The following is a 16,132-nucleotide window of genomic DNA, read 5'->3' on the forward strand; positions in this document are numbered from 1 at the left end:
ATTATCGTGACATGTGCATTAACATAATTACAAATATACATATCATATAAGTAAACATAAAACTAGGCACCCGGCCCGATGGGCCTATATGTCACCATGGCAAATGATATTCATTATAACATGCTATAAAATATGAAATACATTTATGAAAGTTCTTAAGATGATATGGCGGTTTACTTCACAATTAGAATAAATAATTTGAACAGTCATATCTTAAAGTCCTCAAGATTCATGAATACATAACAGATCTTCTAGAAAGGTAAGTTACCGTTCACGCACCTAGCACCGGCTTAAGCAGAGTTTAACATTTTTACACGAAAATGGTGAAATTTTGAATTTAGAACCATCCGCAGATGTGTTCATACGGCAGTTATTATGAGAAAGTTTCAATGAGATATGGTTTTAAATATAAATCTGCTTTTAATTAATAAATTTAACAATTATTTGATTTCATAAGGTTTATTTTGAAACGCACGAATGTGTCAAATCAACCATACGGTTGCTCAACATTATATTTTAGCCAGCATTTTACACATACTTCCAAATAAGTGTTATTTTAATTACCGTTTGAAGGCGCCTTGTCCTATTTGTTAGTACAATAACGCATACAAGTCTTTATCATTTCCTGATCTAATGGTGTCATATAGCACTCAAAGGAAGCAGGTGAAATTTGATTCAGATACATTTTATGGAGTTTCAAGTGGTGTTTCGGTGCAAAATTGGCATTACCTCATAAAATGTGGCTTATTCACATGTTGTCTGCCTTTTTAGAAATTTAACACGAGTTGTCTGAAAAATGGCTTATATCAAATACAACAAGGTAAAACATGACTTAGTGAATTCATAAATACCGACGAAACACTTTGCTTTCCATACGGTTGCGGGGTAGTTATTCTCGCGAATTATTTTGAAAAGCAAGCATTTCGCTGAAAATATTTTGAAAAGTAAAAGGGTATAAAATGTGATGTCATTGCTTCCTTATGCGCTTACTCGTGTCAATTCCATTTTCTAGAAGAATATAATGTTTTTTTACTAAAAGTGTCATTCGGTCCGTTCAAATATTACACAGATTTGGTGTAACAACTGCACAATTCCTGCGTAATTTAAACATTCATAAGTTACGGATATGCATGTTGTGTCTAAAAGTAAACGATCGTTTTTAATAAAGTCTGATTGATATTCATGGCGTTTTGAAATGTTACGGTATAATATATAATCAAACAATAGAAAAGAAAATAATATAATCACTTTATTTTTGCTGTCATCATATTTTCTACAAGATAAAATCAATTGCAAAAACAAGTAGTGTTTTGCATTACATATGGGTGTAAGCAATAAATAAATCAAATAAATATATGTATTTTTGTGAAATTGTTCAAGATGTAGCATGTCGCCTTCAAGTGCATATTGTATATACAAGTTATTAAAACTATTCATAGAAATTCTGTCAAACGGCTACACATATACTGTATTTAAGTTTTTACATCATCCTGGTATTTTGTTAAACCAATAGTTTTATATATTTACTGATAGAGTCCAAATGATAGGCACTAATTAAACATATACGTTTCACTGAGTTTCAAATTTCCGTCATTCCAATAATGATATATATTAGATATAGTAAACATTTGATTATACTGATTTTAGAATCATTTGCAGCGTTACAGTTACTAGTTGAACAAATTTCATAACAAAGCATTGTTTTGTCCGCTTGGGGCATACATCCCGAACCTGTCCATACCCCCGTACATCCACGGATAAACTGAATCAAATAACCTGTAATTCAAAGCAAATTTCACATTGGCACTCGCCGTTTATTAAATAAAAAGTAAGTTATATGTAATCCAAATTATTCTTTGAACCAAAAAAGTTATTTAACCAATAGACAGTACTGATTTCATCCGTAAAAAGAGAATAAAGGGTCAATGATACAATTTGGGTAATAAATAAGTCATATATTATGAGGTATTAAAGGGATTATATACTTGAAAAAAGAAATATGGAAAAATATTGATGAAACAAACGTATTTTCATTGTATTATTTTAACTGAAAACATTTATTTTTCACTGCAGTCTTGCCGGACTACTTTCTTCTTAATTCAGCCAATACATAAAATTATAAGTGAAGTCTGTGGAATTCTTTGGTCAAAAAAAAGAAATAATATATAATAAACAGAAAATTCAAGTTTTCCTATAAAAACGTGATTTTTTTCATCTCATGTTATGACAATTATCATAGTTCACTCATGTCTACTGCTACTTGTGAAATGTTTATATTAAATGAAAATGAAAATATATTCTGCATTTATTGAATATTTTCTATTTATTTAACGTTGAGATATATGTATGTTTGTTAATATCACTAAGAAAATATCTTACTTCATGGATAAACTCTCAAAGATTAATACCTGATGTATTTGTTTTCTTTGCTTTCATACAATTAACAGGTCCTTTCTGATTTGCCTGGTATGCGTTACATGGTTTAGCAGGTGGCGGATTGATTGCACAATCTTCAAGCTCATCCGACACACACTGTGAACATTCTAACGCTCCTAATACATCTGAAATTAAAGTTAAGATAGATCAAGTCTGTTTGTTTCCTAACAACCTTCTTGTAAAACATTCTTTTAAAGTAGTTAAAATGGAATTTTTAATGGCACATGCATCAGAAACGATGCTTGTTACCCAAGGAATGTATCTCTAATTATGAAATCATTTTTCATAAAAGTAGCAAAATGTAAAAGGGTAGTATTTGATGTCCATATTTGACTTCCATACAAAATACTAAATCTCTGAAAAAAACTGTACTCACAAGAAACAGATTGTTCAGGTAAATGGCCAATGAGCAACGTTTTTGAAAGTAGAAGAGTTCACTACATATTAAAGCTTTGCGAAATAACAACAAAAGTATTTTTGAGGCATAATGGGACTTAAATGGTCAACAAACATTTGTAAAAAAAAGATTTACCTTTCAGTATCGTCGTCAGAACACAATAAAATAAGATTTTATCCTTTAGCTCCATAATGTACCATTTTATCTAACGTATCACAGCAGATAACAACATTAAACGTTACACAGCTGCTTGTAAAATGCTCTAGAATACTCACTCCAACAAGAGATACTAAACATCGTCCGATATCCGTCTCTCATAGTAGTAAGACGTTAGACTATAACAGAATATGTTAATATAGTAAGAAAACCAATACAGATAAATACTACATTTGTAAAATACATATGGTCCTCTAATTGCAAAGAAGTTCATTCATTATCTTTAGGACATAAAGTGTTGGCAGTAAGCATATCTACACCACGTTTATTATCTTTACATTTTAGGATGTATAACAATCATACTGGTGCAATTTAAATCAAAACAAGATAAAGAAAATGATTCAATTCATATATAAATTTCTTTACTTTGATTACGTTCAAAACAACGGCATCCAAGGAATGAATATGTTGATGTCAATTGGTTTCATTGTTCATTATTTACTTACTTAACAAGCAAATTACTAGTACTAGTGCGAGTACTTTCTTTGGTCATGTGATAATATTCTACATGTATATAGTACCACTAACCCTTCGCTAACACAAAAAAGTAGCTATATGAATATTTGCTAGATTTTAACATAGAAGCGCGAAAAGTGTACATTTGTATAGATAGCAATGGGACAATTTAAAAACATAAGTATGATTTGCCGTTAGATAGAGAATTTTAAAAATATTAACTTTATTCAACTTCATAACCTCTGAAACCCTTTCTAAATTCCATATTGATTATTTCCAGCCATCGCCCTCTCGTGTTGAAATTAGGAATGTAACAACACTTAATTGAAATTTTATATATGTTTATAATTATTCTTCTAAAAACTTTTTCCAAACATCCAAGAATATGTTAATTATGTACTGCAAATGTTTACACGCATTATAAGTAATCTATTAAATACATGCATTTATTTCTTATTGAAAACATTGGCTTAGACTTTGTCGAAAATTAATTTCTAATTAAATGTAAATTCTGATATATCTTTAAAAATAATGATTTTAGGAACTTACAATATTGATAGATCTTCATTTGAGCATCATATTTATGATATAATACCATAAAAATGAGTTACAGGACACATAAATTTACTTACTTTGTGACCATAGAATTGAACGAACATGTCACATTGGAAGCTGCCATGACTATCGAAGTATGAAAACATCTGCGTTGTTTTCAAATAAAAAACTTTGCTTTTGTCATGTTTAAATGTTGAATTCTGATTAAGTCGGTGCTAGAGGGTGGTGACGGTAGCTTTCCAGTACCGTCAATGAACAGACGAGAAAACAGAAAAGAAAACGAGCCTACAACATTTTCAAGTTTGTCGTGTTTTTTTTTTGTTGTTTTTTTTGTTGTTTTTTTGTTGGTTTGTTTTTTGTTTGTTTGTAGTTTTTTTTATTATTTGGCGTTCTTATGAATACATTTTTTTCTATATTATCTTTTCTGTACATTTTTTCTGATCGGAATACCCTTACCTTATTTCTTATTTTTCAGGAATATAATTAAGTGATTATTAACAGAACTAAATCACTGGAACACTGTTACAATTTAATAGTTTCTAAGATATTAGCTATAAGTTATCAAAATATTTAATTGTTCTTCGTTTCATCCAACCTAGCTTCAATGTTTGAATAGTGGAATCATCTTTGATATTATTCCTTCTCGTCAAATAATTTTCTTGGTGCCTTTGTGTCTAGATCGATTAGATTTTTCTCACTTCCATGCGTCAATCATACAAACAAATATTTCCCTGGTCATTATGTTATTGCTCCTCCAATTTGTGATTTCATTATTGTTCATGTCCACAAACGTTATCGGAGTACATAAGCGGATTGATTTGGATCGGTTGTTTTGTATTCGGCAGCTTACAGATTTAGTTCTTTGCGACGTTTACCCAATTTTGATTATATTGTACACTACTCTTGCAAAGCCTTCCATTAAAGAATTGGAAGATTTGACGGCGTGATTATCAGATATGTAGTGGTGTTTATAAATAAACTTCAAAGGTCATAATTCGATATTTTTCCCAAACACTACCCATATCGGCAACTGACCATTGCATGATTGAACTAATCGAATAGGATTAAAATAGTTTAGTGTTCAAACAACTTTGCGGGGTCAATATGCATTTCTATAACCATTTGCGAGTTAAATATGCGTCAAAATACATTATGAAGTTTCTGATATTGAATAGCTTCAAGTAGAAACTAACAGTGAAAGACGTCTTAAAACCATGTGCCGCGCCGGAGATATGCACGCAATCAGCCAATGTATGTACACCTGTTATTATTACCATTGTTATTATTACCATTGCCGAAACGACTGAATCACATCCTGCTCATTATATCTAAACTCATTAGATTTATGTTAATCTTAGAAAAATAAAAATCTATGTTATTTTGCTCATGAATAAGTTCCGTAATGGAATCTCGTGTTTACAAATCATAATTTGAACACTCGAATTCCCCGCGTCTTCGTGTCATTGAATTTTAAAGATTGTCGTCAGACAGAAATATAAATTTGTTGACTGCGCATTTGATCATCATTTACATATTTTATATTTAAAATGTTTGTGTTCAGGTTAATACTTTCAAGGTTTACAGAAGTAAGATGCGTTAAACCACGTTTTTAAAGAATATTTGAGAAGTTTCATTGACTTAATAGCAAACCGAAATCAAATCATTTATAGTTATTGTAATTGTTTTCACATCCAATAACATAGGAATATGAAATAACGCATCAAATGTTCGAAAGTAACACCGACTATGTGCAAATCAATTGCCAAATTGAGTAACACAGTAAGTAAACGGATCAAATATATCATAATAAATCAAAAAGAAGGAAATCATTTAGCGCATACGGCTGCTTAACCAGCATTACAAATATTAAGAGGAAAGTCAATACTTTTTTAAGACCATTCGTGAAAATGACAATCTATTTATTGAAATCATTAGAACTATAACGCATATAAAGCTGTATTGTTTTGCTTTTTGGTATACCTGAGACATTTACCAAACTGCACGTGTTTCAAAATACTGAAAGGAAACACATAAAATTAGATCCAGACATTTTTATGAGTTAATCGGCGTAGCTTTATTGCATTATTCGTTATATCGAAGTAATACCTCATAAAAATGTCTATGTCACATTTTTTCTGTTTATTTCATTATTATATGACACGAGTTGATTTGCAAACGTCTTGAGTATACCGAATATCAAAAAGCAATAGCAAAATACAACAAACGATAACAACGAACTAAATACGGTAGCCAAGACGTCATTTTCACGAATGATCTGGAAAAAGTAAACATTTTTCTGAGATTATTTCAATGGTGTTTGAGATTCAATGTTTTAGCAGCTGTATGTGCTAATTTATTTTTTTCGGTTTGATATACTGTGATTTTTTTTTATTTTACTTACCGTCATGCTCCATTCTTTCATAGATTTGTACAATTCGGCATAACTATTGCAAATTTTCTTATGTTATATTCATTACAATCTTGTGTTACTTGAAAAATACGGTGCCTATATTCCAAAGAAATATACATATTTATGATTTAAAAGCATAAACAGAATTTTGGTATCTTTAGATAAAAAATGAAGTTTTGTTTATATTTTGTCTTTCTCCGAGATACATGTAAATGCAGGCAGTAAAATATTTAGTGTTATGAGAAGAGACATTATGTTAAAATTGTTAGATGAGGCAAATTATAAAAGAGATTAACAAGATATTTACCATTGTAAAATTATGGTTTCTTTCAGACCGGGCAATTCTGAAATTAACGTGCGTAGTTATAAGCGAATACTTTATGTTTGATATAGACAACTTGGCGCTTTACATAGCACGTATTGTATATGGCTCGGCAATATTGCGGGATACCAATCAAAAGGAATCTCATCTTTTCAAGTTGTCGAACATTCCTTGTGATTGTTTTGGAGTGTGATTCATATCCCGATTATAAAACACTTTCACTTGTAGCGAAACAAGACTGCTTTTGATTTATTTTTGGCAATGCAAATGAATGCAAACAAAACATACTCCCAAGTTATTAGACACGGTTATTCTCAGAAGATTGTATTTGAAAAATAAAACACGTAAAGTAATGTGGCATCAAACATAATTTTGTATGACAAAACTATCTAGGTTTTTTTTATATTCTTTTTCATTTTCCTAAAAGAGAAAGAAAGAGTAACGGAGCTTTTTAATATCAAAGGGAAATACTGACATATTCTTAGACTTTTTGTACTGTGATATAGTATCAATACATCCTAATCACTTTAAACATACCTCTATTTGTCCCTAGGTCATCAATATATTATATAACATATTATAAAACATATAATCGTATGGTGACAATAAATATACAAACCGAGTGAAAGATTAAAATATTTTGAACAAACATGCATGCTTGTAAAATGTATCAAGCAAATACCATCCAGTTAAAGCTGAGTGGATGTAATTAATATAGACAGAGAAATGTCCAAAGTTGGAGTGGAATATAAATGGAAAGATGACATGCTCTATGAAATGTCAGATAATATTGAAGGAATATCACGAAAAGAAAGTCATAAAGTAACAATACATTTTCCTTAAATCGAAAACAGAGCCAAATTCTTGCAATAGCTGAACTGACATCACATTCCCGATTGTTATTGTGAAAGGAGTAATGATTTATGCTCTGTTCAAATGACATTTTGCCGGTAATTTGATTGAAGGAGCTCTTTCAATTTTACCAATATTGACAAAATGTCCATTTTTATGCTTCGCCTTTTAATAAAACAGAAGAAAATTGAAACTAACCAACAACGCTTTTTGGGCATTGACTTCTGATTCCGTTTAAGGCAGTTATTCCACCAAACGCAATGAATAACAGCGATTCGTTTTTGTATAAACCAAATTATGTTTCAGTGATCTGGTTGTCTGCTATACGTATATATTTCATATTTGAAATATTTTCTCTAGAATGTCATGCAACAGCATACATTTGAGATCATCAAACACAATTTTTAAATTTAAACATACAAAACGATGAAACGCTCTAAAAGAGAGATGAGTGCATAAGACAACGACTTAATTAAAATAAATTAAGTGAAATAAGGCAAAATTAAAACTATTCAATAGAATGTCTTCAAACTTGGCATGCTATTAGAATATGATAACAGAAAAATTTTTAACGGAAAAGCATTTGGGGTCACCGTTCTCATTTTTGAGTTATCTGCCTTTGAATTGGTTATTCCTTAAATTCAAGGGCAGATAATTTACAATGAAGCGGAACAATACCTTTTTTTCTTCATATTTTAATTAAGCTGACATTCGTCTTAGTTCAAGAACAAATTTAGAGTGGATACTTGTTTTTCTCTTAACCTGTGCATTTTTTCTTTAAAAATGGTCTATTTTTATGACTTTAAAGTACCTTTTTTTCATTGAAAAAAATAAAAGAAACGATATAAGGAATTGCATGTAATTATGTATTGCATTTAACAATAAAAAGAAAACCATTATCCAGAAGTAAAAACAAGAATTCATTGACGTATGTATAAGTTATCTGCCCTTTAAATGACCGCAAATAAGTAGAAAATTCTGATTCAGGGACAGATAACTCAAAAACGAGAACAGTGACCCCAATTTTTTTCGCTTAAACAGAACAGAACAGAACAGAAATTTTATTCAAGATTTGTACATGGTACATCATCTTACAATTTGTACAATTTAAATATACTATACAATAGTCACATGACATTTAATGTATATAAATATAGCTATAGATCTTAACATACATACTGTTAACAATGAAAATATAGATAAAGAATACAACATGAAATATTCTATTTACTTCCTACATAGAGGATTAACCATTCATCATTACATATTATAAGACATGGATGTTCTATTAGCCATAGTATCTCTGATATAGTAAGCCAAGTTACACAATATTTTCTTATTATTACAATTTAACAATTCAATAAATTTGAACATACTTGGTCTAACATAGTAATATCTCTTAATATATTTTTTACGCATTTCAAGAAAACAGGTACATACTAATATAAAATGGTATTCATCTTCAATATCACGAAGATTACAATATATCCAAATTCGTTCATTTCTAGGAATTCTGTTTACACCATAACGTCCGGATTGTATCAGCAATGCATGTGAAGACATACGTATTCTACTTATATAAGTTCTAAGATTTCCTGGTATAAGATCTAAATAATGTTCGTAACCAAACCCACTCTTCAAATTATTATACAAATTCAAAACTGGGCTACCATTAATGTCAGAATGCCAGTTTTGTAAAAAGTTATCTATTACACGTTGCTTAAATTCGCAGATAAAAGATTTATGACAAACACAACCTTGATTCTCCCATACATCCATAAAACCATAAGTGTACAACACATCTTTGACATTAGATAACCAATTACGTTTACCACTTGTACAATCATTATAAGACATATGATATATTTCTTTCAAAATAATATTATCAGTTTGTAGCAGCTTTAACCAATATTTTACAATTTTTACATATCTTGTTACAAATAATGGATAACGTCCGAGTTCTCCGTAAACAGCTGCATTACATGTATTTAACTTAACATTTAATATCCTTTTACAAAATCTGAGATGTACTCTTTCTATTTCCTTTGACTTACTGTTACCCCATATTTCAGATGCATAACAAAGAATAGAACCTACAAAAGAATCAAATAACTGGCATAAGATTTTAGGTTTTAAATTGTATTTCTTACAATTAATAAGTAAAATATTCAAGGCCTTCATAGCTTTTCCAACTAACTGCTCTTGGTTTAAAATAAATGTGCCAGTATAGTTAAAAATAACACCGAGGTAATTAAAATCATTAACAACATCTAGCTTTATGTCATTATACAAAAATTCTTCTTCTGGTAATAACCCACCACGTTTCCTAAAAACAACCACTTTAGTCTTTTCTACATTGACTTCTAAACTCCACTTTTTACAATAAGTATATAAAAGACTTAAACTTGTATTTAACTCTGAAACTGAATTACCTAGTATAACCATGTCATCAGCAAAATTCAGAAAAGGTATTACAATGTTTTACACAAGATTTTACCTTATTATACATATCTTTTACTATACGTAGAAGTTTACCTCTTATACCAAACTTATATAATTTCAACCATAAGGCATTTCTATAAACACAATCAAAAGCCTTTCAGAAATCAACACATACACAATATAAACGTTTATTTTCATTTAAATATTTTTGCACTACAGACAACAATATATATAAAGCATCAACAGTAGATTTTCCTTCACGGAATCCAAATTGAGCATCAGATAATACATGATTTTGTTCACAATAATTAATTATTCTCTTATTGATAACTGATGTAAACATTAAAATGTTTCTGTTATGACTCTAACAACAGTTTTAATTTTGCCTATATGTCTATATGTAAACTCCTGAAAACGTCTTTAAAGAACGCAATCACGAAATAAAAAGGTGGAAACAATTTGGAGCTATAAATATTGCCGTATATAAACGATACATATCATAACTACTCTCTTCGACATTAAGGAAATTGATAATAATTGTCTTGTCTATCAAAATATGTTTCCGATTACAATATTGGCTGCAGTGTTACTCAGCATATTATACTTAAGACTCATTGTTATTTGTTATTTTAAAGATTTAAAAATAGCTGTATTTTATATAAGGTTACGGGATAAAATGATATTTTTATATTCTTGTATTAACAGAGTCGTTAACATAATTAAACCACGACCCACAAGTTTCCCTATTAAATAAAGAGGGACCGAAAGTGTATGTTATTTAGGATATATATATCAATTTTGAGTGTATTGTTGAAGAGCAATGCACGGTTTGATTTCAAATGCATAGGAATATAATAGCGAAAGCCAGAAGGTCTGAGCGATTAATTACAAACCATATGAATGAAAGCCCGTGCATTATAAACTATAATATACGAAGGTTTACTCTAACACGTCAAGAAAAAATATAGTTGTGGTTAAATTTTTCTTCGCCTCAGGGTTTCAAGTAGAATCGTTTTGGTTGAAGTCGGTTAAAAAAATATGTTGTTAAATCTGCCGTTTGAAGAATGATGATTTTTTGAAATGTTGATAATTTTTGTGTGTTTATTCTATTTCACTTAATATTTTTTAAGCGAAATACAGAGTATTTATAGTGAAATAGATATTAAATTTAACTGGTTTGCGACATTAAAATAGCGTTTTTGATTTGACTGTTTTTCACGCGCTGTTTGGCGCTACATTGTTACTTTAAACGTCTGCACAGCGTTAATAATTGAATTGACGTACCGATTTATTTTTTTTAGTTACATCATTTTCTATCATTCTATATATTTTGCAGAACAAAGTTCAACACAAAGTTGATTTTTTATTCATCAAACTTTTTTAAACAAATTTGCGTCGTGAATATGTCAGTTTTAAAATACAGAGGGAGAAAATAAGAACGGCGAGTGCAATGTTGAGAAATATATCACGCTTCAGGCCCTTATCAGTACAATCTGCCAATGGGGTAATCACTGTAAGGAGTTTGTGTTTATTCAAGAGAAATATATGGTGTTAGAATATGCAACAAAACCATTGTTGACGTTCTATATGTAGACACTGGACGTAACCATTAAGCATGTTAGGTAACATGGCGCAATATTAGCTTAATATAAGGCACGGCATCATTTATTTGTTGATTTCGTGTTCGTGATAACATTCCTCACATCCAACTTAGAACACTGATTTTATTTAGCGATAAAATCACTGAGATATATTATTTCTAAATTAACGGATAATATCACGCGAGAACTTGCCGTTATTGCAAGTTTTTATTATACATAGCTCATGACGGCCCCTGTAGTTTTATTGTCAAAGAAAAGCATGGTTCTGCCGTTTTCTTTATACGGAAAAGAATCGAATAACGAAACACAGAACAACCGTATGCTTTCATGCAAAAAATAGCACTTATGTACGACAAAAGGTGCACAATATAACAAACGATAACAAAAGGTGCAAAATACAACAAACGATAACAACGAATTAAATACGGTAGCCAAGACGTCATTTTCACGAATGATCTGGAAAAAGTAAACATTTTTCTGAGATTATTTCAATGGTGTTTGAGATTCAATGTTTTAGCAGCTGAATGCGCTAATTTATTTTTTTCGATTTGATATACTATGAATTGTATTTTTTATTTTACTTACCGTCATGCTTCATTCTTTCATAGATTTGTACAATTCGGCATTACTATTGCAAATTTTCTTATGTTATATTCATTACAATCTTGAGTTACTTGAAAAAACACGGTGTCTATATTCCAAAGAAATATACATATTTATGATTTAAAATCATGAACAGTATTTTGGTATCTTTAGATAAAAAATAAAGTTTTTAATATTTTGTCTTTCTCCGAGATACATGTAAATGCAGGCAGTAAAATATTTAGTTTTATGAGAAGAGACATAATGTAAAAATGGTTAGATGGGGCAAATTGTAAAAGTGATAAACAAGATATTTACCATTGTAAAGTTATGGTTTCTTTCAGACCGGGCAATTCTGTAATTAACGTGCGTAGTTATAAGCGAATTCTTTATGTTTGATACAGACAACTTGGCGCTTTACATAGCACGTATTGTATATGGCTCGGCAATAATGCGGGATACCAATCAAAAGGACTCTCATCTTTTCAAGTTGTCGAACATTCCTTGTGATTGTTTTTGGAGTGTGATTCATACCCCGATTATAAAAAGCACTTTAACTTGTAGCGAAACAATACTGCTTTTGATTTATTTTTGGCAATGCAAATGAAAGCAAACAAAAAATACTCTTAAGTTATTAGACAGGGTTATTCTCAGAAGATTGTATTTGAAAAAAAAACACGTAAAGTAATGTGGCATCAAAAATTATTTTGTAGGACAAAACTATCTAGGTTTTTTAAAATTCTTTTTCATTTTCCTAAAAAAAGAGAGTAACGGAGCTTTTTACTATCAAAGGGAAATACTGACATATTCTTAGACTTCATGTACTGTGATAGAGTATCAATACATCCTAATCACTTTACACATACCCCTATTTGTCCCTAGGTCGTCAATACATTATATAACATATTATAAAACATATAATCGTATGGTGACAATAAATATACAAACCGAGTGAAAGATTAAAATATCTTGAACAAATATGCATGCTTGTAAAATGTATCAAGCAAATACCATCCAGTTAAAGCTGAGTGGATGTAATTAATATAGACAGAGAAATGTCCATAGTTGGAGTGGAATATTAATGGAAAGATGACATGCTCTATGAAATGTCAGATAATATTGAAGGAATATCACGTACAGAAATTCATAAAGTAACATAACATTTTCCTTAAATCGCATACAGAGCCAAATTCTTCCAATAGCTGAACTGACATCACATTCCCGATTGTAATTGTGAAAGGAGTAATGATTTATGCTCTGTTCAAATGACATTTTGCCGGTAATTTGATTGAAGGAGCTCTTTCAATTGTATTTAACTTAACATTTAATATCCTTTTACAAAATCTGAGATGTACTCTTTCTATTTCCTTTGACTTACTGTTACCCCATATTTCAGATGCATAACAAAGAATAGAACCTACAAAAGAATCAAATAACTGGCATAAGATTTTAGGTTTTAAATTGTATTTCTTACAATTAATAAGTAAAATATTCAAGGCCTTCATAGCTTTTCCAACTAACTGCTCTTGGTTTAAAATAAATGTGCCAGTATAGTTAAAAATAACACCGAGGTAATTAAAATCATTAACAACATCTAGCTTTATGTCATTATACAAAAATTCTTCTTCTGGTAATAACCCACCACGTTTCCTAAAAACAACCACTTTAGTCTTTTCTACATTGACTTCTAAACTCCACTTTTTACAATAAGTATATAAAAGACTTAAACTTGTATTTAACTCTGAAACTGAATTACCTAGTATAACCATGTCATCAGCAAAATTCAGAAAAGGTATTACAATGTTTTACACAAGATTTTACCTTATTATACATATCTTTTACTATACGTAGAAGTTTACCTCTTATACCGAACTTATATAACTTATATATTACGCCGCTTTTCATGGAATGGCATGGAAGTGTCACATTGAAGGTTCCATGATAACCGCCGTATGAACACATCTGCGGATGTTTCTAAATTCAAACTTTTACTATTTCATGTTTAAATGTTGAATTCTGCTTAAGCCGGTGCTAGGGGGCGTGGACGGTAACTCGCACTTTCCAGTACCGTCCATGAACAGGCTCAATCAAACCGAGCCTGCAACATTTTCAATTTTGTCGTGTTGGGCTTTCTTTAGGGATTCTGTATTTCTCTATTTTATATAATTTCAACCATAAGGCATTTCTATAAACACAATCAAAAGCCTTTCAGAAATCAACACATACACAATATAAACGTTTATTTTCATTTAAATATTTTTGCACTACAGACAACAATATATATAAAGCATCAACAGTAGATTTTCCTTCACGGAATCCAAATTGAGCATCAGATAATACATGATTTTGTTCACAATAATTAATTATTCTCTTATTGATAACTGATGTAAACATTAAAATGTTTCTGTTATGACTCTAACAACAGTTTTAATTTTGCCTATATGTCTATATGAAAACTCCCGAAAACGACTTTAAAGAACGCAATCACGAAATAAAAAGGTGGAAACAATTTGGAGCTATAAATATTGCCGTCTATAAGCGAAACATATCATAACTACTCTCTTTGACATTAAGGAAATTGATAATAATTGTCTTGTCTATCAAAATTTGTTTCCGATTACAATATTGGCTGCATAGTTGTACAGCATATTATACTTAAGACTCACTGTAATTTGTTATTTTAAAGATTTACGAGTAGCTGTATTTTATATCGGATTACTGGATAAAATGATATTTTTATATTCTTGTATTAACAGAGACCTTAACATAATAATACCACGACCCACAAGTTTCCCTATTAAATATACAGAGACACGAAAGTGTGTTATTTAGGATATAGATTCAATTCTGAGTGTATTGTTGAAGAGCAATGCACGGTTTGATTTCAAATGCATAGGAATATAATAGCGAAAGCCAGAAGGTCTGAGCGATTAATTACAAACCATATGAATGAAAGCCCGTGCATTATAAACTATAATATACGAAGGTTTACTCTAACACGTCAAGAAAAAATATAGTTGTGGTTAAATTTTTCTTCGCCTCAGGGTTTCAAGTAGAATCGTTTGGTTGAAGTCGGTTAAAAAAATATGTTGTTAAATCTGCCGTTTGAAGAATGATGATTTTTTGAAATGTTGATAATTTTTTGTGTGTTTATTCTATTTCACTTAATATTTATTAAGCGAAATACAGAGTATTTATAGTGAAATAAATATGAAATTTAACTGGTTTGCGATATTTAAATAACATTCTTGTTTTGACTGTTTTTGCACGCGCTGTTTGGCGCTACATTGTTTCTTTCAACGTCTGTACAGTGTTAATTATTGAATTGACGTCCCTATTTATTTTCTTAGTTAGACCATTTCCTATCATTCTAGATAGTTTCAGATCAAAATTCAACAAAAATTTGTTTTTTAATTATCAGATTTTTCAAACAAATTGGCGTCGTGAATGTGTCGGTTTGAAAATACAAAGAGAGGAAATAAGAACGGCGAGTGCAATGTTGAGAAATATATCACGCTTCAGGCCTTCTTTGTTTATATCAATCTCCTACGCACTGATAACCCCTTATCAGTACAATCTGCCAATGGGGTAATCACTGTAAGGAGTTTGTGTTTATTCAAGAGAAATATATGGTGTTAGAATATGCAACAAAACCATTGTTGACGTTCTATATGTAGACACTGGACGTAACCATTAAGCATGTTAGGTAACATGGCGCAATATTAGCTTAATATAAGGCACGGCATCATTTATTTGTTGATTTCGTGTTCGTGATAACATTCCTCACATCCAACTTAGAACACTGATTTTATTTAGCGATAAAATCACTGAGATATATTATTTCTAAATTAACGGATAATATC

The 16,132-nt window shown here is 30.3% G+C and overlaps 1 protein-coding gene across 1 annotated transcript; it reads right to left on the minus strand.

Annotated features, from left to right (window-relative positions):
• Positions 1-1,105: 1,105 nt before the first annotated feature.
• On the minus strand, positions 1,106-3,144 carry LOC132735165 (uncharacterized). The gene is made up of 3 exons (XM_060722083.1): positions 2,969-3,144; positions 2,409-2,561; positions 1,106-1,776 (listed from the first exon to the last, which is right to left on the minus strand). The coding sequence occupies exons 1-3, from the start codon at positions 3,021-3,023 to the stop codon at positions 1,580-1,582; spliced, it is 405 nt and encodes a 134-aa protein (XP_060578066.1). The 5' UTR covers positions 3,024-3,144; the 3' UTR covers positions 1,106-1,579.
• Positions 3,145-16,132: the final 12,988 nt, after the last annotated feature.

The sequence above is a fragment of the Ruditapes philippinarum genome, unplaced genomic scaffold (assembly GCF_026571515.1).
Source record: "Ruditapes philippinarum isolate M1 unplaced genomic scaffold, ASM2657151v2 ctg2633_1_1_1_1, whole genome shotgun sequence".
Taxonomy (NCBI): Eukaryota; Metazoa; Mollusca; class Bivalvia; order Venerida; family Veneridae; genus Ruditapes; species Ruditapes philippinarum.

What these genes read in the sequence shown, in the direction of transcription:
- LOC132735165 (XM_060722083.1), bottom strand. Translation starts at nt 3,023, where the DNA reads ATGGAGCTAAAGGATAAAATCTTATTTTATTGTGTTCTGACGACGATA. An exon ending in TCTGACGACGATACTGAAAG is followed by an intron (nt 2,562 to 2,968) that starts GTAAATCTTTTT and finishes CTTTAATTTCAG; the next exon opens with ATGTATTAGGAGCGTTAGAA. An exon ending in AAAGAAAACAAATACATCAG is followed by an intron (nt 1,777 to 2,408) that starts GTATTAATCTTT and finishes TTTGAATTACAG; the next exon opens with GTTATTTGATTCAGTTTATC.